At 33.2% G+C, this 25,547-nt stretch overlaps 1 protein-coding gene across 1 annotated transcript; it reads right to left on the bottom strand.

Moving 5' to 3' along the window:
- Nucleotides 1–17,522: 17,522 nt before the first annotated feature.
- On the bottom strand, nucleotides 17,523–17,918 carry LOC107960608 (uncharacterized). Its single transcript, XM_016896927.1, has one exon. The coding sequence runs from the start codon at nucleotides 17,916–17,918 to the stop codon at nucleotides 17,523–17,525; it is 396 nt and encodes a 131-aa protein (XP_016752416.1).
- Between the last annotated feature and the right edge of the window lie 7,629 nt (nucleotides 17,919–25,547).

The following is a 25,547-nucleotide window of genomic DNA, read 5'->3' as shown; positions in this document are numbered from 1 at the left end:
CAAACACCTTCACGACATCTAGCAAAAATAAATCATTCGCTCGCACAGAGACTCAAACTCCTAACCCCCAGCATACGAACACACCACTTAGCCACCAAACCAGCATGCCCATTCTGTCATATTTTACCAACATTTACTTATAAGCCTATTGGTTAGAGATAGAGGTTTATTCATTTAAAAACCAAAAATTTGCCCAAGCTAATACTTGAGCTTGGGACCTCCCAAACACTCCCAGAACACATAACCACTAAAGCTAACAGATATTTGTGTCATAAACATACAAAAATAACTATATAAAAGATTTTTTTGGGGGCGTTACAGGATCGTTGTTGGATGCTGAATCGGTGATCAAAAGTTAAGTACCTAACCTGTGCACGGGAAACAAAACCGTACACTAAGTATAAACACAATGGTATTTCTATAATTTGAATATTTAAAGATAAGAAATTACAAATATACAATTGAAATATAAACACATATTAATATTTAATTATTACAACAACTATATCATATTTCATTTGTTTCACAAATATCTCAATTCTCATACTTGCTATATAAATAGCTTTTCACAATTTATTTCATATTTCATTATACAATTGCAATATCCATTCCATAGTCATTTCATGAGTATATAACTCATATATTCTATATATTTGCAACATATTTCACATTCTATTTTCAAATTACTATTTCACTCCCATTTCTCATACCATACCATTTCAATATCAATTAGAAAACTTTATTATTCATTTACCCTTATTAACACAGCTCGAACTCGGACGGATACACAGATCCAACCAAAACACACCAATTTGGCACCCAATGTCTCATCGAATAATTCAAAGTAGTAAATTGATACCCAGTGTCTCATCGAATCGAAGTCGAAGTCGAAGAAATCCCTGAACTCTTTCAATCTTATGACATGTCATCTATATTCGACTCAACCCGGTACAGTTAATAGAGTTTTAATTCACTTTTCAAATACAACCAATATTTATTTCAATTCAAATAATCAATATATTCAATATATATACCAATTTAGTCAATATAAATTCAATAAATTCATCACATACTAAATCAATCCATTTCAATTGCAAAACACAATAATTCTCACCTCAACACTTACCATATACATTAAATTAAATTATAACAATTAACAACTAAATTCGGATTATAGAAATACAAACCAAAATTTCGAGCTATTCCTCGTCGACTTTATCTTTCCCCTTTTTAGTCGAGGATTCCGGTACGACGTTAGCTACGGAATTAAAACAATTAAAATTCATCAATACAATACAATACAATTTCTTATTTCATATTTCAATTTTTACTCAACATTTGTCTAAATTCCAATTTAGTCCATAAATTGGGACTAGTTTTATTTCTTCACAATCAATTTTATGTTTTCATCAATTTCCACTTTAAACTAGATTTAACTCTCTAATTTCACTCAAATCCCTAAATTTTTAATTTTTCACAATTTAGTCCCTAGTACTCAAAATTTACAACTTATTCTACAATTTAATCATTTCTCACTTCTAACTTAAAAATCTATCAATTTAATCCCAAATACTAAAATTATTCAACATTAACAACAATGAATAACTCAATAATTTCTAAAATTTTGACATGGGTCGGATAGTATTTAATACCGGGATTCCAAAAACATAAAAAATTAAAGAAAAATGGACTAAATTGACTAACCAATTGAACTTGGAACTTTGAAACCCTAGTTTTCTCCTTTCTTTCTTTTTCTCCTGCTTCGTTTTTGCTTCTCTATTTCTTTCTCCATTTCTTTTTCTTTTTCTTTTATTTCTTTGTTTTATTATTATATAATATAATATATATAATATATATACTTAAACATTAAGATATAATTTTATAATATTATAATATATATTTTAACTTTAAAGTTTTTTAATAATAAACACTTATGCCACCTCATTTATGAGCAATGGCATAATTGCTTCTTTAGTCCTTTTACTTTTTCTTTAATTTATAATTCAATTTTCTCCCTATATGCAATTTAGACCTTATACCTAATTACTTTTAATTCAAGCAAATTCACTTAATCGAAACCTAATTAACTACACAACTAGCTTTGTAAATATTTATTGAAAATATTTACGAGTCTAATTTACAAGAACAGAGTCCTAGGAATGCATTTTTTTAATTTTATCATTTTTAATTAATTAACCATCGCGACATTAAAATTTCTTAACAAAACTTTAATACCACCATAGTGGCACTCCGTAGATATTTATAAAAATATTTACGGCTCAGTTTATGAGAAAAAGGTCCCGATACCTTATTTTCTAAAACCACTTAAACTTAATAAATCACTTATATAGCATAAATTATCAAATCAAAAACCTTTTTAAAAATCACATTTGACTCATAAATATTAAATAATAATTACGAACTTACTCGTCAGATTTGGTGGCCCCGAAACCACTGTTTCTAACACCATTAAAAAACGGGTTGTTACATTATGATATCTTAAAACCATTGGATATAGTTGGCATGCCATAGGGTTGTGAGTACTCACCTATATGTATATGTGATTTGGGAATTGAGGCCTTGAGACATGTTTGGAAAGATAAGGGAATGTGAGCTAAGCTTCATTCAACGGGACATGTTTGGTGTGTTGGATAGTGTTAGCTTTATGCTTCACTTTTTGGGATATGTTTGAGTCTATGAGTCAATTGGTGTGTTGGAAATTCGTGTATCTGATTTATGGTGGTAGAGCCCACTTTTATGTTTCATAGCCTCAAGTTCCAAATTATCGTTTAAATGTGATCTTATTTATTGTGATAATACAATGTGAGATGGTTGCATAAGCATATAAATAATATGCTAAATAAGTTGATTTAAGTTCCATGAAAATGATAGTATGTTATCATAGTAAATTGCATATGTAATTGTAGTTTGGGTCATTTTCATTTAACTCGTGAATGCATGAGAATATATCAGCTAGACTTATGAGTTACTAAAGCATGTATACGTTATTAGTCTTGATGAATTATTGTAAAATAAATTATTTGAATATGAGTTGAGTGTAGATATACATGAGAGTATATGCTAGTTTTATGATTTAATGAAGTGTGAATATATTATCGTGACATAGTTAGGATATGGATGTGAATGTGTTGTAGTATGCTTTTGTTTAACCTTTGATATTGTGTATACTTTATGGTTACCCCGACATTCACTGAGATTGTTAAGCTCACCTACTCCATTTAAACCATTTCATATTAGTAGCATCTTGGTGGGAGCAGTCTAGTTTCAAGGGATTGATCCAAGCAAGTCTATTTTGTTATCTCATAGGTTTTATTTATTCGTTTTTGTTTTGGGGAAATAAAGGCAATGTGGTAGACTTTGTGCTAATTTTTTCCATGATGTTTTGAATGTTCCATAGCTTAATTGCTCTTAGAATTTTAAGATTTAAACCTTGTTATGTTGATTACTACTCGAACTGATTTTCGATGTTGAAACTATTATTATAGTCATTTTGACGTTTATTTGATGTTGTGATAGTAGCATGATGAATTGGTACAAGTTAGAGTGGTCTTTATGCTTATGTATGTTGTATTTTTATGGTCTGGAGCAGAGGTATCGATATTAGTGTTAGAAAAATGATACCTCTATGATTTTAAAATGTGCAGGAAGTCAAAATCATAAATTGGTATCGATACCCTATCATGAGTATTAATACTCGGGGTAATTTTACCGATAGTTTTTCAATTGTATCGATATTTTCTTGTGTTTTGTATTTAGACAAAAAAACATAATGCTGATTTGGTACCGGTTTTCCATACGGTACCAATACCGTGCAAGGAAAATATCGATACCCATGTTCTAGTATTGATACCTACGTGAATTGTTTTGAAAATTTTCTAAATGGACTGTATGCATGTTTAATTATTAATATAATACTATTTGATGTATGATTAGCATATAATGATGATAACTAAAGAGTAAGATTGACTTAAAACCTGTACGAATGATAATATGAAAGACATTTCTTTTAGAATGAGTTTTTATTTGTTGTGTGAGACATGAGACGGTGGTGTGGCATCCTGATATTCGAGTTCGACAACTGGGTTGGGTATAGGGTGTTACAATCATAACCATTTCATTTCATAATCACCATATACAACTTTTCTTGGGTTTTTTACAAGCTTATGTATGCTCTAGAATTGACCCAAAATCAAACAAGGACTAATTTGTAACATTTTCAAATTATCAACTTAATGTAGCGACGTGAAGGGCTTCCTTGTCGTGAGGCGACTTGCTGACTTGGCCTCGTTGTGAAAACGGGGTTCTTCGTCATGTCGTGGCTTAAAGTTTAGAGCTTGTCGCAATGACTATCGCTTAACGTCGTGGAGTGAACTCTATTTTTGGCACAACTTAGGCCATTTGATACTTATTTCAACCAACCAAACCAATTTTCACATTTGGTACACTTAGCACAACATTTCACTAGCACAGAACATGCCATAATAAATACCAAATAGCTCACAACATCATTTCAATTCAATCTACCCAACATATCTTCATTTGAACAACAAAACATATCAAAATAGCTTAACCAATTTAACATAATCATCAATGCATTTTACCATTCTTTACCATAATTTTTACTACCTCATTTTATACTCATTTTACCATTTTAAATCAAATGCAAGGTCACACAAGTTACCAAAACATACATCTACATGTATGAACATTAACATTTCATAATTGAAACATTAACCAAGTTCAAAACAAACTATCCATCCAACGTAAACTCATATATTAACACCTATGTACATGCCACATAATCGTACTATAAAATGGTCAAAAGACTATCGAGTCAGTGGTAAGATAGTGTGGTATTCAAGCTGATTCGATTGACAAGTTTCACTAATCAACAATCTATAGGGGAAAGGAAAAGTAACGAGTAAGCATATCAAATGCTCAGTAAGTTCATAGGTATTTGAAATGATAAACTTACCTCGATTTACAATTAAACATATTAAACTATTTATTTTGACAAAGTTTGCCTAACATAGCAAATCAGAACAATAAGGAATGCTTCATTATATAATCAATCATATAATGTGCCTATTTTATAACATGTCAATACATATAATCTAAGTAATAATTTCAATCTCATGTTATTCATGGATAAAGTATTAATACAAGTATATCAAAGATTTATATTCAAACCAATCATTAATATTGCATAGAACATCAATTACATTTTGTCACATTTCAATTTCTCATTCTTATTATTAGTATTACCCGATGAAACTCAGTAAATGAACTCGAATGCATTGGTACTAATCACATCTGATGCTCGTCTATCATACCCTGATTTGGCCAATCGGATTGGCTCAAGAGACTATGTTGGCAAAGACCGCCTAAGTAACGAAACTTAGACTGAGTAAGTGAGAAAATTCATTGCGGAGTGCTACGAATAACTTCACCAATATTGCAGAGTATCATTTTAAGAGATAACGGGATTGTAATTAGGGCGAGGACCTAATTAGGCCTACTTTTCTGCTAATAAGATCACCACCCATGTTTTGGTGTCGTTTCTTAAGTAAGTACGAAGGCTTGTAGGATATGTGTAAGTCATCTGGCATCTTAATAAAAGTAATGTGTCAAAAGTTAGGACACTTGCAGAGCCTCTTTAGATGTGATTAATTAATGGAAGCTTGTGATAAAGAGTAATGATTAGGATAATCCTGGTTGGGATTTGGATGAGGGTTATCTATATACAGGATATCGTGATAGTGGAGAGAAGATTTTGTATTCATCTTCTCCACTAGACTTTGTTATCATCAAAGAAACCAAGAGAGTTCTGCTTTGCTAATAAGAGTGTTAACCGTAAAAGCTTAGGAGAGTTTTCATGATAGTTTTCTACTAGTAAATTCTTAAAATTTCCTTTAAAATTTTACCAGATAGACAGAAACTAACTTAAGAAATGATTGGTAGGATTTCCTTGTATACTGGGTATGAAAGAAACTTGTACCCAGAAACTGTTTGCATGTTTATATATTCTTGTTATATCATAAATTTTTAGTCATTTTCGATGATTAAAGAAGTTGTTTCCTTGTTTTAGCCAAAGAGACAAGACAATGTCTTAGTAATAAAAGAAATTAACTAGTAGAGTAGATAAAGCTTTGAGTAAAGTATTCTTGTAACAACCCGTTTTTCAGTGGTGTCAGAAATAATTGTTTCAGGGCCACTAAATTCGACAAGTTCATAAATATTATATTAAATATTTACAAGTTAATTGTGACTTTGAAAAGGTTTTTAATATAGTGATTTTTGCTTTATAAGCGATTTATTAAGTCCAAGTGGTATGACCTTAAGGTCAAGTGGTTTTAAAAAATGAGATATCAAGACCTCGTTTCTATAAATTGAGCTATAAATATTTTTATAAATATATACGGAATTTCATTAAGGTGGTATTAAAGTTTCGTTGAAAAATTTTAACGTTTCGATAGTTAATTAAAGAAAAAGAACTAAATTGTAAAAGATGCAAAACTTAATAATTATTACATTTAGATGATTAAATAGCTTATTAACTAAATGAGGAAGGACCTATGTGGTAATTTAGCCTTAATTAATATGGTTGGATAGCAACTTGAATGGAAATGATAAAATAATATAAATTCAATGGCAAATTTGTAATTAAATGAAAATTAACACAAATTAAAGTGAAATTAAAACATTTATATTTCATTTCTTCTTCTTCACTCCAGTGAAAACCATAGCTATGGGGGAGGTTTCTTTTTTGGCTTTATTCCTTTACATGTGAGTATAATCGATCCTATTTCTTGTAATTTTTATGTTTTTGAGATTGTTGCAACTAGGTCCAACTAGCCCATACCTTCGATTTTGAAATTGTTAAAGATTTTAAATGTTTCCATTGATTAATCTTGCAATTTTTTATGTTAAATGATGAATTTGAGATATTAATTGTTATTTAAAAGTATTTTATTAAGTGATTTTTGATGAATTTTCTCATTTGGGACTAAATTATTGAAATAATAAAAATACAAGAGTTTGTTGTGAAATTATTGCAAAAATGGGTTGTATTGAATGTCATGAATATTTTGCTAGCATGGTTTTTCATTAAAAATGGTTAATTTGCATGTTTTGGGCTCATGGACTAAATTGAATAAAAATAAAATTTTAGAGGTAATTTTGTAAAATGACCAAATTGCATGAAATGAATTTTTTATTGTCTAAATTAATATATTGAATGAAATTATTAATTTATATCAAGATCGGGTGGAAAATCAAGAAAAATAGAAAATTACCAAAATGCCCCTAAACTTTGGTATTTCTATAATTTAGCCAGGTAAGTTCGTACGGTTAAAATTTAACATTTGTATAAATTGATGATTGGTATTATATAAATTTTCTATTGTTGGAATTAAATTATTGTTGAAAATATATTATCGAATTCAATACTCAGTTTGAATTGAACGCGGGATTTGAGTACATTCATGATTTGGTGCATGACAGGGGTTTGGAGTGGAGATGGTACTATAGGGATATATCGGCATTTTACCCAAGTAAATTGGGGTTCATCATTTGTTGCGAATGCTCACGTTTTACTTTCTGTTTGGTGTGATTCGGGTTGATCAACTCTTACGAGCTTCTATTCAGCTTTTTTGAGCTTCTGTTAAGCTCTTTTGAGCTTTTGTTCAGCTCTTATGAGCTTCTATTGGTGTGTTCGGGAAGACCAGCACTTATGACATTCTGTTGACAATGTACTCTTATCCGTAAGTCGTTCTTTGAATGGAAAATCTTAGTAAGGTAATTTGTTTAATGAATTTTAAGAATTTTGTTATTTATTGAATATTGATCTGAACATAAATGAATTCAATAGTTAAGATTATAGATGATGCTTAGGTTTATGCTAAGCTTATGGTTACATTATATCATGTTTAATATTAATGATATACAATGAAATGGTAAATGACAAAAAAAATGGGAATATGCTTATGTTCATCAAAAGCTGGTATGATTCAAAAGGTGAATTTTCTTATAAAATGGTTTACCATGTGATTGACTCCAAATGAGTTGTATACTTAAATGCGCTAACTTGTGTATTGATAATGGTGATTAGGTTCATGTCAAGCTTGAGATCAAGGTTGATGTTTATGCTTATGTCTGGTATTATACAAATGAAAGGGGTAAGAAAAGGTAATGAAACAGTAAGTTCATTATTGAAATATGATATGCCGAAAAAGGGATTGATGAATTGAATGATGTACTTATATATGAGAAATTACGTAGGTTATGGATTGACTTACCTATGACGTGAATAAATATACTAATCAGTGAGTTGATATTATTATTTAAGTTTATACTTACTAAATGGAATGCAAAGTAAGTAAGGTGGTAATTCATAGTTCTATGAAATGGGTAATGATGGTGTATAATGTTTATAAAATCCTATTAAGTTAGGTATAAAATTATATATATGATGTTGATAGACTTACTCATTTATGAGTTGATGGTTATGTAGTTGAAAAATTTTGAGGTATTGGTATAGGTTTATATTTAATCTATAAAGTTCATTGATGAAATGAAATGAAATGATATGATTAAAGTTTATATGAGCTTACGTAGTTGTTCATCTTTACTTTTCAGATTATCAGAAGCTCGATCGAGTTGGAAGCTTGTCGGAGCTATATCATACTATGCATCGGTTCTATCGGTACTTTTAGATGTTTTGATTTTGGTTATAATGACATGTATAGGTTATTTTGGCTAATCTTGGCCTATATGTGTTTTGTTGAGGCTAGCCACTTATTTGGCTTGTGTTTTGGTATTTTGGTATGTGTATAATTTGCCTTATAATGTTGAAGTGTGGAATGATTTGTGGTTGAATGATGAAAGGTAAAATAGCAGTTGAACATGCTTATGAGGTATGTTTTATAACTTGGTGTGAATTGGTACTATGCTATAATAAGTGTATATGTATGTGATGCTATTGAATAAGTGGTACAATTAGTACCAAGTGGTAAGTTTTAGAAATGATTTACATGTTGTTTATTAATGCGATTAGACATAAAAGTTGGTTGACTACTTGGTTACATGGATTATATGGTTAAACACGTTTATATTTGTCATTTGAGGTGCCTAAAGGCATATTGATTGTATGTGAATATACTACATGTTTAAGGATTGGTTTTACTGTTTTTTGATACCATAATATGGCTTGTTTATATACACAATGTTAATTGTAGGTACATGCCTTGTTGGGTGCGAAAAATGGCTTGTAAAATAGCCTATTTTCGTCCACACGGACAGAGACATGGGCGTGTGTCTCAGCCGTGTGTAACACATGGCCAGGTGATACGGCCGTGTGTCCTCTGTAGCTTGTAAAGGTTTGTCAATCAGTATGTCCACATGACCTAGCACACGGGCGTGTGGCTTGGCTGTGTGACCCAAGTCAATATACTCACACGGGCATGGGCACAGGCTGGGACACGGCTATGTGTTCTTATTTCAAATTCCCACACGGCCTAAGACACGGGCGTGTCTTATTGTCGCTTGAGTCACATGGCCTTGTGACCCCTGCAGTTTTAAAAATTTTAAGTGTTTTCGAAAAATTCTCTAAGTTTCCGATTTAGTCTCAATTTGTTTCTAATGTGTATTTTAGGCCTCTAGGGCTTGTATAAAGGAACAATATATATGGTTTTGATTGGTATTTGACTTGAAAGTTATATGATTTGAAAAGTTTGCATTTTCTATCTGTTTGATTTATAAACTCCGGTAGTGCTCCGTAACCCTATTTTGACGACAGATTCAGATTAAGGGTGTTACATTTATTGGTATCAGAGCTATGGTTTAGTCGGTTCTTGGACTGAACATAGCATATGTGAACTCTAGAAATATATGTCATTATAGAACCTATCATAGTGTGATATCTCCCGATGCTGATGTGATTTGTTTTATTTATAGACAGAGATGTTTTCCAATCGAGCTAATTTCGATAATGCTGAAAGCGATACTTAAGTATATGAGTAAAAATGTCGCTTATGATGAGTCGAAACTCATAAATGTATGAATAAAAGTTCATAATATTATGTTGAAGATAAATGTTATGTTATATGTGTATATATATAAGAGTCAAATTTTGAGGCTTTACGACCTTCACCCTCTCACCTGTATGTCATATACAACAGAATTCATAAGATTTATATCGATTAAGTTCATAAGTGTGAAACTGAAGAGTTAAGTGGCTAAATGATTAATAATGCGGTCAGAGCTGAGAATGGGTTAGCAAGTAAAGACCGTTTTAAAAGAGATATCAGATTTTTTTGAAGATCATTCGGAATACGCAATGTCGCTGTTAAAGAAGAAATTAATCTCGACTAATCGATTTATCCAAGTATGGTATCTAAAGAACAGTTTAACCAGAATTTATTCTGAATTGATTTCTTTAGTGATTGGGATAATGTGGGATCATTGATGACAGTAGTAGTCAGTGGGATAGTGTTGAAATTGCAAAGATATTTGAATGCAACTGTTATAGTCGAGTATCTTATAGTGATCTCTTCTAGGTATTTTATATGTTCATTTATTCTTAGAGGTATATGTAATAATTTATCTTCAAAGGTGATTCTTATCGTAAGATAACGTTAGCTAATCAAAATGTTAGACGGAAGTATTGTTAGGCTGGTTGATTTCTTATTGCCATTACTCTATCTTTCTTTGGCATTCTATTCCATTATGTTTGGTATAAAATTTGATGATAAAACTCATATGATGTTATTATTTTGTTTCTGCTGGTTGTTGTTTTGCTTTATATATACACAAATTATGTTGTTTCTATCACAACTGATTCTAATGCGTATGAGTGGTGTTCTTCTTCTTGATTTTCTCTGAGGAATCGTCAAGCTCTATATCATTCAATATGGGTTGTGTTCTCAAAAATTCAGTATAGCTTCACATCTAGGATTTCATTAACTCAATTTTCTTAACATTCTTATTGTTTAATTTATCAAACATGGTTTATTTGTAAAAAATATTCATTGGCCAGAGGTAATTACATTTATTATTGTTATAAATCCTGGTTTGATCATGGGAGCTCGCTGATATGGATCTCAGATTATAGAAGTTGTATTACTGCACTGGTTGTTATTGAGACTACTTTTGGTTTTCCTCTTCTATTTTGGAGTGCACTATTGATATTGAGGTATTGTTTTATCTATACAATTGAAACCATGGTCTTATTATAGCACTGTGGTTTTAATTCAGCTGATGGTTGTAGTTTCAGTATGGTTCAAAGTTTTGATATTATTAATTGAAATAGCTTTATTATATACAATCCCTTCTTAGCTTATGCGAAAGGGTTGACATCGGCAAAAGTGTAGACGATGGAAGATCTAGCTCAAACTTATATATTAGTTTTCATTCCTCAGGTAATCTTGATTTATGTCAACAAGTTAAAATGGGATGTTACTTTTCGTTTGAATTAATGCATTTTTTAAAAGATCTTTAATTAGTATTCTGAGGGAATTATGATAGATGATATGTCTGGGTGGTCTTAATAACAAGAAGAAGGGATTATTTTGAAATATTATCATTCAATAGATGAAATCGACTCAGTTGTTTTAATCAGAGCGGGTTGTTTATTTGAAAAGCTAATTGAATTATATACATTTAAGTTTACCCTCAAGTTTAGAAATAAATTTTGTGCATTCACGGGTAAATAGACAAACAGTTTGAATGAAGAATTCATATTCTAGAAGGCATGATACAGAAATATATCTATCAGATCAGTTCTAATCGAGAAACGTTATTATGGGTTAAAGCCATCCCAATTTTTGAAGTTAGCACACTTGTGTAAAATGATATTTTTGGACCCTTTCCAAGAAAAGGGGAACAAATATCAGTTGAAAGTTACAAATGCAAACATGTTAGAAGCACTAGTCAAAGTTTGATAATCTGGGTTTCTCAGTTATGTTTCGACAGACGATTACTGGGAATTTCTCGATAATTATTTTACTGATGATAAAGTTATGCGAGAGAACATCATAGCTGTTCAGTTAAGTTCTGACATTGTATCAATTTTAATATAAGTTCTTATGCGAATTCTGAATCGAGATGAGTTATACTTGACTTATTTTTGGATTACCATTAAGAAGTTTATAGAAAGACTCGACTTGATGACTAGTAGCAGGTGAGAAATTTCGAGGACGAAATTTTCTTAAGGGGGAAGAGTTGTAACAGCTCATTTTTTTAGTGCTGTCAGAAACAGTGGTTTCGGGGCCACCAAATTTGACAAGTAAGTTCGTAAATATTATATTAAATATTTATGAGTTAATTGTGACTTTGAAAAAGGTTTTTGATATAGTGATTTTTGTTTTATAAGCGATTTATTAAGTCCAAGTGGTATGACCCTAAGGTCAACTGGTTTCAGAAAATAAGGTATTAGGACCTCGTTTCTACAAAGCGAGCGGTAAATATTTTTATAAATATTTTTGGAATGTTATTAAGGTGGTATTAAAGTTTCGTTGAAAAATTTTAACGTTTCAATAGTTAATTAAAAAAAGGACTAAATTGTAAAAGATGCAAAACTTAGTAATTATTACATTTAGATGATTAAATAGATTATTAACTAAATGAGGAAGGACCTATGTGGTAATTTAGCCTTAATTAATATGGTTGGATGGCAACTTGAATGGAAATGATAAAATAATATAAATTTAATGGCAATTTTGTAATTAAATGGAAATTAACACAAATTAAAGTGAAATTAAAACATTTTTATTTCATTTCTTCTTCTTCACTCCAGAAAAAGCCATAGCTATGGGGAGGTTTCTGTTTTGGCTTTATTCCTTTACATGTGAGTATAATCGATCCTATTTCTTGTAATTTTTATGTTTTTGAGATCGTTGCAATTAGGTCCAACTAGCACGTACCTTCGATTTTGAAACTGTTAAAAATTTTGAATGTTTCCATTGATGAATATTGCTATTTTTTATGTTAAATTATGAATTTGAGATATTAATTTTTATTTAAAATTATTTTATTAAGTGATTTTTGATGAATTTTCTAATTTGGGACTAAATTGTTGAAATAATAAAAATTCAAGGGTTTTTTGTGAAATTATTGCAAAAATAGGCTGTATTGAATGTCATGAATATTCTGCTAGCATGGGTTTGCATTAAAAATGGTTAATCTGCATGTTTTGGGCTCGAGGACTAAATTGAATAAAAAGTAAAGTTTTAGGGGTAATTTTGTAAAAATAAAAAATGACCAAATTGCATGAAATTGATTTTTTTATTGTCTAAATTAATATATTGAATAAAATTATTAATTTAGATCAAGATCGGGTGGAAAATTAAAAATAGAAAATTACCAAAATGCCCCTGAACTTTAGTATTTCTGTAATTTAGCCAGGTAAGTTCGTACGGTTAAAATTTAACATTTTTATAAATTGATAATTGGTATTATATATTTTTTCTATTGTTGGAATTAAATTATTGTTGGAAATATATTATCGAATTTAATACTCAGTTTGGATTGAACGCGGGATTTGAGTACATTCGTGATTTGGTGTATGACGGGGGTTTGGAGTGGAGATGGTACTGTAGGGATATATCGACATTTTACCCAAGTAAATTGGGGTTCAGCATTTGGTGCGAACGCTTACGTTTTACTTTCTATTTGCGTGATTTGGGTTGATCAACTCTTACGAGCTTCTGTTCAGCTCTCACGAGTTTCTGTTTAGCTCTTTTGAGCTTCTGTTCAGCTCTTTTAAGCTTTTGCTTAGCTCTTATGAGCTTCTGTTGGCGTGTTTGGGAGGACCAGCACTTATGAGCTTCTATTGACGATATACTCTTATCCGTAAGTCATTCTTTGAATGGAAAATTTCGGTAAGGTAATCTGTTTAATGAATTTTGAGAAATTTGTTATTTATTGAATATTGATCTGAACATAAATGAATTCAATAGTTGTGATTATGGATGATGCTTAGGTTTATGCTAAGCTTATGGTTACATTATATCATGTTTAATATTAATGATATACAATGAAATGGTATATGACAAAAAAATGGGAATATGCTTATGTTCACGAAAAGTTGGTATGATTCAAAAGGTGAGTTTTCTTATAAAATGGTTTATCATATGATTGACTCGAAATGAGTTGTATACTTAAATGCGTTAACTTGTGTATTGATGATATTGATTAGGCTTATGTCAAGCTTGAGATCATGATTGATGTTTATGCTTATGTTTGGTATTATACAAATGAAAGGGGTAAGAAAGGAAATAAAGATGATGACTTTTAAATTTTAGCTTATATACATATGATTAAATTAATTAATCTTAATTATTTTAACTAAAGTTTAATTAATTAATTCTTAAGCTTGATTGGCAAATTAGTGGATAAAAATGTGCACCCACCACCGAATATCTATTTATAAATGGATCAATTTCCTAATTGGCCCTTTAATTAATTAAAAATCAATAGCGATTAACTTTTACCACTTACAATTTAGTCCATGTACCTTAATTGACTATCTAATTAACAAAATTAATGGAATAAAATTTAATTAAACTTTATACTGACCTTGTAAATATTAAACAATAATATTTATGTACTTGATCATCAAAAATGGGGTTCCAAAACCTCTATTTTTGACACCATTGAAAAATGGGTTGTTACAACTCTCCGCCAAGGAAATTTCGTCCTCGAAATTTTTACCTGAAAATAGATTAAGGTACTGTGACTTCATAGATTCCTCCGACCCCAAATAGCCTCCTCTACACCATGTCGATGCCATAATACATTTACTAACAATATCCATTTGTTTCACAATACTTTCACCTCCCGTGCCAAAATTTTTATCAGTTCTTCCGAATATGACAAATATGGCTGGAGTTCTATTTCATCGAAGATATTACATGAGATGGATCTGATTTATACCGTTGTAGCGTTGATACATGAAAAACATTGTGAATCTTTTTAAGTTCTGGAGGCCAAACTAGTTGGTACACTACATGTCTGGTTCTTTTGAGGACTTTATACAGCTCGATAAATCTTTGACTAAGTTTTCCTTTTCTACCAAGACATAATACTTTCCTCCAGGGCAAGACTTTCAGAAACACTTTATCACCAATCTAAAACTCGAATCAGTATACAATTTTTGAAGATCTGTGGCAGCTTTCAAACAATCTCGTATAACTCTGTCTTTCTCTTCTATCTTGTATATCAGAGCAGTCCCTGCTAGCTTCCATTCACTCAACTCTGACCAGTACAATGGAATTCTGCATTTGCGTCCATATAAAGCTTTGTACGGTGCCATTTTAATACTCAATTAATAGTTGTTATTGTAGGCAAAATTGACTAATGGCTGAAATTTCTCCCAACTACCTTCAAACTCGATTATATAACATCATAACATATCTTCAAGTATCTAAATCACCCATTCTGATTGTCCATCTGCCTAGGGATGAAAAGTTGTAATGAAACTTTAACTGTCTTTAATGGCTACAGTATAAATCTGAGTTATTTTATTGTTTCATTAATTTATTTTATTCTTCACTATGTATGTGAGTAATCCCTAGACATAGTCGACTGTGTAGCATACCCTTAAATTAATCTAAATTCTAAAAAGGTTGGATTAGTTGGATCGTGGTTGAATGATATGAGAAAATACTCGACAGATACTTGTAGTAGGCTCTAGACATGGAGTAGTTAACTTGAGGTTTTTTCTGTCGAAAGAGGCAGGCCACTTAAGAACTCTTCTGAGCAGTAGGTTAAGTATGATTTTGCTGAGGTATTGCTGGTAGGAAAAGTATATTCTTAGTAATCCCGACCTTCTTACTCAACACCGCATAACCCTTATCTTTGTCGTAGTAGCTTTTCCATAGTACTCTTAGTCGTTTATTTATTCGTTGCATATTATTCACGTAGTTATTCTCATAATTTTCGTTGCATTTCCAAGTATTCATTAGTTCCACATATTGCATACATCATTATTCTTATTAATTGCCGCTACATACTTACCATAGATTTACCATAGTATTAATCGCATTCTATTATAAAAACTTGCCCACTTTAGTGCCTCAATCTAATCCTCGTGAGAACAATACTCACTCATCACCTTATTACTTAATCTGACATGTATACTTGCACAATTTGCATATCATTTCACACGCAACAACGGTTGTGTAGGTTAACACGGCCTGGATGGCTAGCCGTGTGGTCCACACGGCCTAGCACACTCTCATGTTCTTAAAATTACACAGGCCTATCACACGGCCTAGCACATAGTCAAGCACATGCCAGTGTGACTCAAAACCCAAAATAACACTCACACGGTCTGGACACACACTCTAAAACAATGAGTTACACAATCTGGACACATGTCCGTGTGACCCTAAATCCAAAACAATGAGTTACATGGCCTGGACACACGCCCGTGTCCCTAGCTCATGTGACCCTAAATCCAAAACAGTGAGTCACACGGCCTACCACACGGTTGTATGGTGTTGACATACATTTTTTTCGGCATTCAAAATTCAGAGAAAAATAGGTTTTCGTTACACACTTGATGCCGAATCGACGTAAAAGCAACAAGAATAACTCTAGATCCTAACAACGAACAACCAATGACCAATTCAACAGTTAATTCCCAAAAAAATGCTTAGAAAGTCGAACAAAACAGATTTATGTCAAAAAATTCGACAAAGAAACCCCAATCTCGAAAATTCACACACTCACCTCTCACGAAATAGTGATATACAAAACTAACACATTGACGGAGTGTTACCTTCAGGATCCTCGCCTAAAAGGACAATCAATCACACATTTAAACAAAGGAAAACAAGCTAAAACTGATTTTTTGGCAATTGACAAACAAGAACAATTAATAACATAATTTCATCAACACAACTTATGCAATTATACCTTCAATTGAAAAAAACTGTACTACGGAACCCTCTCCGATGTAGTAACAACGAAATTGGATAAAATAGAGCAGAAAGATAAGGTAATAGAAAAGAAAGAATGATGGTAGAAGAAGAAGAAGAAGAAGAAAGAAACAAAGAAACAAAAAAAACAAAAAGAGAAATGTAAAAGAAAAAGAAGGAATGAAACTAATCTAATCAACTTAAATTAAACCAATTTTTTTGAAGACCAACCTAAAAATTTATTCACTCTATGCTTAAGTAGGGACTCGAACACAAGATCGGAGGCACACAGAAGCTTAATCATTGAACCAGCATGCTCATTCTTGACAAAAACCTACACAAAGTTAAACTTAAGTCACTCTTGCAAGGCTAAAGGTTAAATCAAAACAAAATAGAAAAATTCTCCAAAAGTGGGATTCAAACCCCAAATCTCAAACACATAACTAATGCACAAAAAACTAAAGTAGATACTTAATAATTGGCTGAAATTGATAAACAAACATTAAAATTTTGGGGAGTTACAACTCTTTCCTCCTAATTTCGGCCTCGAAATTTACCGAACTCAAACATATAGGGGTATTGTTAACGAATTGAGTCCTCAAGTTCCCAAGTGGCTTCCTCAATGCCATGATTCCACCATTGAATCTTAACTAAAGGAACAATTTTCCTTCTCAAGACTTTAACATCTTGGTCCAGAATCTGAACAAGTTCCTCCTCAAAAGTCAGAGCCGGTCTTACATCAATCTCCTCAACAGGGACAATATGTGAGGGGTCAGACCAATACCATCTCAACATAGAGACATTAAACACATCATGAATCTGATCCAATTTAGAAGGTAGTTTTAGCTTATAGGCGATAGGTCTGATACGTTTCAGAATACGATAAGGTCCAATAAATCTCGAGCTCAACTTGCCCTTACATTTGAACCGAAGAACCTTTTTCCACAGAGAAACTTTCAGGAATACCTTATCACACATAGAGTATTCAATATCATGCCATTTTAAATCTGCATACGATTTCTATCAATTGGAAGCTGCCTTGAGGCGGTCTCGAATCAATCTAACTGTATTCTCAGTCTCAGATACTAACTAGGGACCTAGAACTCGACGTTCACTTAACTCAGTCCAATATAGAGGGGTACGACTCTTATGACCATACAAAGCCTCGTAAGGTTCCATCTGAATGCTAGATTGAAAGTTGTTATTATACGCGAACTCAACTAGCTGCAGATAATCCTCCCAGCTGCCCCAGAAGTCAATTACACAACTCTGTAGCATATCCTTCAAAATCTGAATAACTCCGGACAGACTTTCAATCGGTCCGAGGGTGATACGTAGTACTGAAACTCAATCAGGTGCCCAAGGCCTCGTGAAGCTTCTTCTAGAATCTAGAAGTAAAATGTGGGCCTCCGTCAGAGATGATCAAAACTAGAACTCTGTGGAATCTTACGACCTTGGAAACATACAACTTAGCCAATTTCTGAAGCGAATAATTAGTCCTGACCGGAAGATAGCCAATTTCTGAAGTGAATAATCAGTCCTGACCGGAAGATAGTGAGCAAACTTAGTCAATCGATCTATGATGACCCAAACCGAATCCTTCTTAATGGGTGTCAAAGGCAACCTACTAACGAAATTCATAATTACACACTCCCACTTCTAAAGGGGATTCTTTACCAGGATGTTACTCTATTGTGTAGTCATAATCCTTAAGCAACTCAACCCATCTAAGTTTCCTAAGGTTCAACTCTGTCTAAGTTAGCAGATACTTGAGGCTTCTATGGTCGGTGTATATGATTCACCTTTTATCATACAAATAATGTCTCTAGATTTTTAGAGCAAAAATAATTACAGCTAACTCAAGGTCATGGGTGGGATAGTTACCTTCGTGTGACTTAAGCTATCAAGCCACATAAGCCACAACCTTATCATCTTGCATCAAAACGTAACCTAAACCGACACGCGAAGCATTATTGTAAACAAAAAATTATTTACCAGATTCAGGCTGTACCGGAATAGGTACCTAAGTCAGAACTGACTTGAGCTTTTCAAAGCTCGCTTGCTGCTTATCAGACCACACAAACGATGTGTTTTTACACAACAGCTTAGTTAAAGGAGCCGCGGTAAGCGAGAACCCCTCCAAAAACCTCTACTAGTAATCCGCCAACCCAAGGAAACTCCAGATCTCGAACACATTCTTTGATTGTTTCCACTCGATTATAGCCTCAATCTTTTTAGGATTAACTTAGATCCCTTCAACTGACACTACATGACCCAAAAAAGTGACCTCTTGCAACAAAAATTCACACTTGCTAAACTTAGCATACAACTGTTTCTCGCGAAGTATGTGCAAAACTATCCGAAGATGCTCATCGTGCTCACTCTCAGTCTTGGAATAAATCAGAATATCGTCGATAAAGACCCAGATGAATTGATCCAGATATGGCTGAAATACTCGGTTCATCAGATCCATAAATGCAGTCGGAGCATTCATCAAATTGAATGGCATGACCGGGAACTCGTAGTGCCCATAACGAGTCTTGAAAGCAGTCTTATACATATCAGTCTCTTTGACCTTGAACTGATGGTATCCAGAATGAAGATCGATTTTGGAGAACACAGATGCCCCACGAAATTGATCAAACAGATCGTTGATCTTCAAAAGCGGATATACGTTCTTTACCTTCAACTTATTCATCTAACGATAATCCACACACATCCCCATCGTGTCATCCTTTTTCTTGACAAACAGAACAGGTGCTCCCCACGAGGACACTCAATCGGATGAACCCTCGATTGAGAAGTTCTTGCATCTAGGCCTTTAGTTTTATAAGCTCCTTTGGTGCCATGTGGTAAGGAGCAATAGACACGGGAGCAATACCTAGTATCAGTTCAATACCGAACTCAACCTCCCTATTCGGAGATATCCTCGGTAACTCTTTAGGGAAAACATCTGGGAAGTCTCTTACAGTAAGAATATCTCGAATAGAGAGTTTTGTAGAACCAGAATCAGACAAAAGGGCCAGATATGCCTCACAACCTTTCCAGACTAGTTTTTTAGCTACAAAGGCAGAGATTACATTAGAGAGGTAATCTCGATGCTCACCAACATAACAATCTCGGTATCCTGATCTAATCTCAGAGTTACTCTCTTAGAGGCATAATCTAAACTGACTCGGTTTTCCACGAGCCAATCTATTTCCAAGATCATATAAAGCTCTCCGAACAGCAATTCCATCAGGTTAACCGGAAATACAACACCCTAAATCTCTAACGAAACCCATCTATACACTTTATTAACTCAGACCAACTGACCCATGGGGCTAATTATAGAAATCTCTCTCACAATACTCTTAGTAGATATACCCAGATTCACAGAAATAGTGCTAGTTATATACGAGTGAGTAGAACCAATATCTATCAGAGCAAAATACGGGATATGTAACACCCTATACCCGACCTGATCATCGATCCCGAATATCAGGATGTCACACCACCATCTCACATCATACACAATATATCTTGTCACTTTAAGAAATGAGCGTATTTTATTTTGACATTTGCTTAGTTTTTGACCGAACATATTCTTAATAATCATTAAAACATGCTGAACATACATCAAATTTTCTTAAAATAATAGTTAAACATGCATAGGGTCTATTAAGCAAAATTTCCAAAACCAGTATGTAGGTATCTATACTAGGACATGGGTATCGATATTTTCCTTGCACGATATCGATACTGATTGGAAAATCGGTACCAAAATAGCATTTTGTTTTTCATCTAAAAATCAAATCCCAAAAAATAATGATACAATTATTAAAGTATCGATTATTTTACCTCAAGTATCAATACTCGTGATAATGTATCGATACCAAATTACAATACTGACTTCCTGCATAATGAAATATCATAGAGGTATCATTTTTAAAACTCGAATATCAATATCATTGCTCCAAACACAAAAAAAATACAGCATAATAAGGCAACTAATTCATCCCAATCTTAAACCATTCAACATGTAACTAATACATCGTCAAATAAACATCAAAATGACCACAATAATAGTTCAATCGTCGAAAACATGTCCGAGTAACCAAGCGACATAACAAAAACAATATCCATAAATCCTAAGAATTAATAAACCATGAAAATAACCAAAACATCATGGCAACATTTATGTAATAGTTCTACCACATTGCTTTTACTTCTCAAGTCAAAAACAAATAATAAATCACCTATGAAGTATTACTAGAGGCTCGCTTGGATCAATCCCTTGAAATCACACCGAAACACTACTAATTTGCAATGGATTAAAAGGAGTGGGTGAGCTTTACAAACTCAGTGAATGATCAGAATAATTAACATGCAAACATGTCATCATGCATTAAGGAAACAACCACATAGCACAATTACAACAGTCCCAACTTTAATGTTATATTATTCTTAATCATATTTTTCTTATTGGCTCATTTACATGGTAATCACATTCACTTTTAAGAATATATCACATTACACATATACTCATATAACATTTAAGCATATATCACAATATTCATAAACATATTTATTGATAATTTGACACTTGAACTATGAAACGTAAAAGTGGGATCTATCACCATTCATCGGATACACAATTCTCCAGTACACCAAAAGACTCATAGAGTCGAACATATCCCAAAAAGTAAAGCATATAGCTAACACTTTCCATCACACCAAACATGTCTCATTTAATGGAGCTTAGCTCACATTCCCTTATCTCTCCAACATATCCCAGGGCCTCAACGCTCAAATCATAGAACACATATAGATGAGTACTCACAATCCTATGGCATGTCAACTATATCCAATGGTCTCAAGATTCACAAGGCCAAAATATCCATTATTAACACACACATTTACTTACCATTCACTGCACTTTATCTCTGCATAAACACATTATAAGCACAACAAATTCACTGTCATATGTCACGTATATCATGCCCACAATTAACTCTTTCACAATAGCCATCATAAGCTTATTACACATATCACAATGTCACACTATAATCCAAAAATTCACAACACATTTTCACAGATAAATTCATGAGTATGAGAAAGCTTACACCCAGAATTTAAAGTAGGGATTTAACCTACTACTAAATTTCCAATTAACGCATTGAATCGTGTCCACAAGCAACTATTCTAAACACTCACCAAATACACTTTCATTGAAATGTCGAAAGCCCAAACTAGTCTTTCTTTAACTCGTAGATGATCTTAATGAATCCAAAGCTTTAACACAACAAATCACACGACAACACATTCAAAAATTAGCTAAGAACTCAACTTAAGCAATCAAAACATAAGCCTAAGCTAAGTTCTCAAGTAACCGAAACCTTCAATATAATAAGCTTAAATTCCAAATATCTCGGTCTATACTTAATCTTTTCGTCTAAAACTAATTTCATTCATCTAATTTTCACTTACAACAGATTCTCAACCTTTAAACTACACAAAACTACTCAATTCATGGTATCAAAATTTTTGACATGTTCATGACAATTTTCACGAAATTTATTTAAAACCCGAGAAATATATAACGACACTTCAAAGTAAGTTTGGAAACATTTTAATCCCATCAAAGCTGATTGAAAAACACTTTGAAACCACTTTTTTACTCAAAATTTAGAAATCCATCATTAACAAGCCGATTTTTGGCTTTTATTCAAAATATGCGATTTAATGGCTAAAAACTACTTAATAACATTTAAAGCTATTTAGGATTTAAATCGTTACCTTAGATGACAAAAACCTGAGCGTTTGATCAAAAACCTGAAAAACCCAAAAACTTAACAATGGATAAATCTATGGTGATTTTAGATATTTTTCTTGATGTTTTATGGAGGTTTATGGTTTAGGTGACGATAGAAATCAAAAGAAATCAAGTTTGTAAAAGAAAATTGATTGGGAGAGACTTGGGAGAGTAATGGATGGCAAGACAATTGAATAAGAAGAAAAATAGCGTGAAACTTATAGGTAGGGGAAGATATTAGGTTGATTTTAAAATTTTGGTTTAACTATTTCATAAACGTATAGAATTTTACCCCTTTTACAAATCAGTCCCTATTTCAAAATTGAAAACCTTTTTAATATTATTTCCAAATATTGATTGGATTTTCTAAATACCATAAACAAAAACATTTTTGAATATCATGTTACGAAATTCCTGAGCACACTAAAGCTATAATCCCTAAAATACCCTTAAAACTCTTAAGCCCTATTTTGAGGTGTTACAAAACATAATAGATAAAAAATGTATCTGCTATAATGTCGGTGTCATCTCTGTCCTCACGGTGCCTCACCACATACACAAGAGCAGGCTATTGTGCCTCAACCTGACCTTCATCTCCGCCCAATACTCTCTAACCTCGACTAGAACCATTAGCACCCCTGATCGTACCACGGTCCCTAGGTGGCTGTTGAGCTGCCATAGGAGGCTGAACGAGACCTGGAATTGGAGTAGGTGTAAGAGCTTACACATGATCAAATCAGAGAGGGCAATCCTGAACACGGTGCTCCATCAACCCACATCGAAGACAAGCCCCCAACTTCCTCCAACACTCGCCTGGATGATGTCTCCCATAGTCATTACAAGTCTAAATCTCAATCGCTGCAACTGGTGCTTCAGTCCTCGGAGGCCCATCAAACCTAGCCCCTTTCTTAGGGCGCTAAACAGAATTAGAGGGATTCGAATCCCTCTTAAGCTTGCTCTAACCTTTCTCTCGGTCTCTCATCTCGCGCTCAATGCACTTTACCTCATCTATTATCTTCGCCTTGTCAACCAAGGCCACAAAACTAGCTCCCTTTGATGAGCTATCAAAACTCTCAGATCATACATCAATCCCTCCTCGAACCGAATAATACTTTCATAATCATTTTTGCGAGCATATCGGAACAATCTCATAAACTCAGCCACAGACCTCTCACCCTGAAACAAGGTCATAAACTCACGTCTACGAGTCTCCACATAACTCGCTCCCACATACTTGCTCTGGAAGGCACTCTTGAAGAAATCCCAAGTAATCTGTTCAAGCTGGGCGTCCTACTCAACAGTCAACCACCACTGCTAAGCCTCATCTCGGAGTAGAGATACAACACCCATCAGTTTCTGTGAAATAATGCAGTCGGTGTCGTTCATAATACGCTCAGTGACCTCTAACCAGTACTTGGCCACTGTAGAGGCGAATCCAGTGACACCCCTAAACAACTCAGTACCATTCGACCGAAGTCGTTCAATAACTGACCCTCAACTCCCGAATCCCGAAAGGGTCCTAACGACCCTCTCTAACATACGCAACATAGCTTGGGACAGTACGTCATCCCCGACTGTCGGAGTCTAAGACCCAGTCTCAGCAGCAGAAGTACCAACAGTCTCGCTGGTCTCCAGATTGGGCATACTACCCATTAAGGATGTCATCCTCAACGCCCACGAGAACCACATCCACAACTACCATGTGAACTCGTTACCTCAACTTATCTACAATACCAGAAGTTCACAAATTAGTTTAGAGTTCTCATCAAATATCTTATTTCACAGTTCATATCACAGTTTTTAACTAAAGTCACAAGTTCAGTTACTACAGTATTTTCTAGCTAAATAGCATAACTAAAGTAGAAGAACTTACAGGTTTGGCATCGAATACTCGGTCTTTTATAGCTTAAATTTTCAGAGTTACTCGAATAAATTTTTCGTTTAAAACACTTTTCAACAGCCATGTTTTTCGACGTTCGAAATTCGCAGAAAAATGAATTTTCGTTACACACCTGATGCTGAATCGACGTAGAAGAAACAAGAATAACTCCGAGTTCTAACAACGAACAACCAATGACCAATTCAACAGTTAATTCCCAAACAAATGCTCAGAAACTTGAACAAAATAGAGTTATGTCGAAAGCTTCGACGAAGAAACCCCAATCTCGAAAATTCACACTCACCTCTCACGAAACAATGATATACGGAACTAACGCGTTGAAGAAGCATTACCTTCAGGATCCTCGCCTAAAAAGACAATCAATCGCACATTTAAACAGAGCAAAACAAGTAGAAATTGATTTTTGGCAATTGACAAACAAGAACAATTAATAACAGAATTTCATCAACACAACTTACGCAATTATACCTTCAATTGAAAAACAACATACTATGGAACCCTCCCCGACGTAACAACAATGAAATTTGACAAAATAGAAGAGAAAGATGAGGTAACAGAGAAGAAAGAACAACAGTAGAAGAAGAAGAAAGAAAGAAATAATAAAAAGAGAAACATAAAAGAAAAGGAGGGAATGAAACTAATCTAATCAACTTAAATTAAACCAATTTTTTTGCGAACCAGCCTAAAATTTTATTCACTCCACACTTACGCAAAGGGTGTCGTCGGGAGGGAAGAGATCGAGGCAATGGTAAAGAAAATATTTGATGAAGAAGGGAGAAAAATAAGAGACAGAATGAAAGAGTTAAAACATAGGGCAGAGAAGGCTTGAATGAAGGGTGGATCTTCGTATAATGCACTTGCTGGATTGATGAAACGATGTCTGTTTTTGAATAACAACTAGAAGACAGAAGCA

Source organism: Gossypium hirsutum, chromosome D11, assembly GCF_007990345.1.
Source record: "Gossypium hirsutum isolate 1008001.06 chromosome D11, Gossypium_hirsutum_v2.1, whole genome shotgun sequence".
NCBI lineage: Eukaryota > Viridiplantae > Streptophyta > Magnoliopsida > Malvales > Malvaceae > Gossypium > Gossypium hirsutum.
This window is presented reverse-complemented; position numbering and strand designations above follow the sequence as displayed.

Excerpts from the sequence above, each read along its gene's own strand:
- LOC107960608 (XM_016896927.1), bottom strand. The coding sequence starts at position 17,918 with ATGTGTGATAAGGTATTCCTGAAAGTTTCTCTGTGGAAAAAGGTTCTT.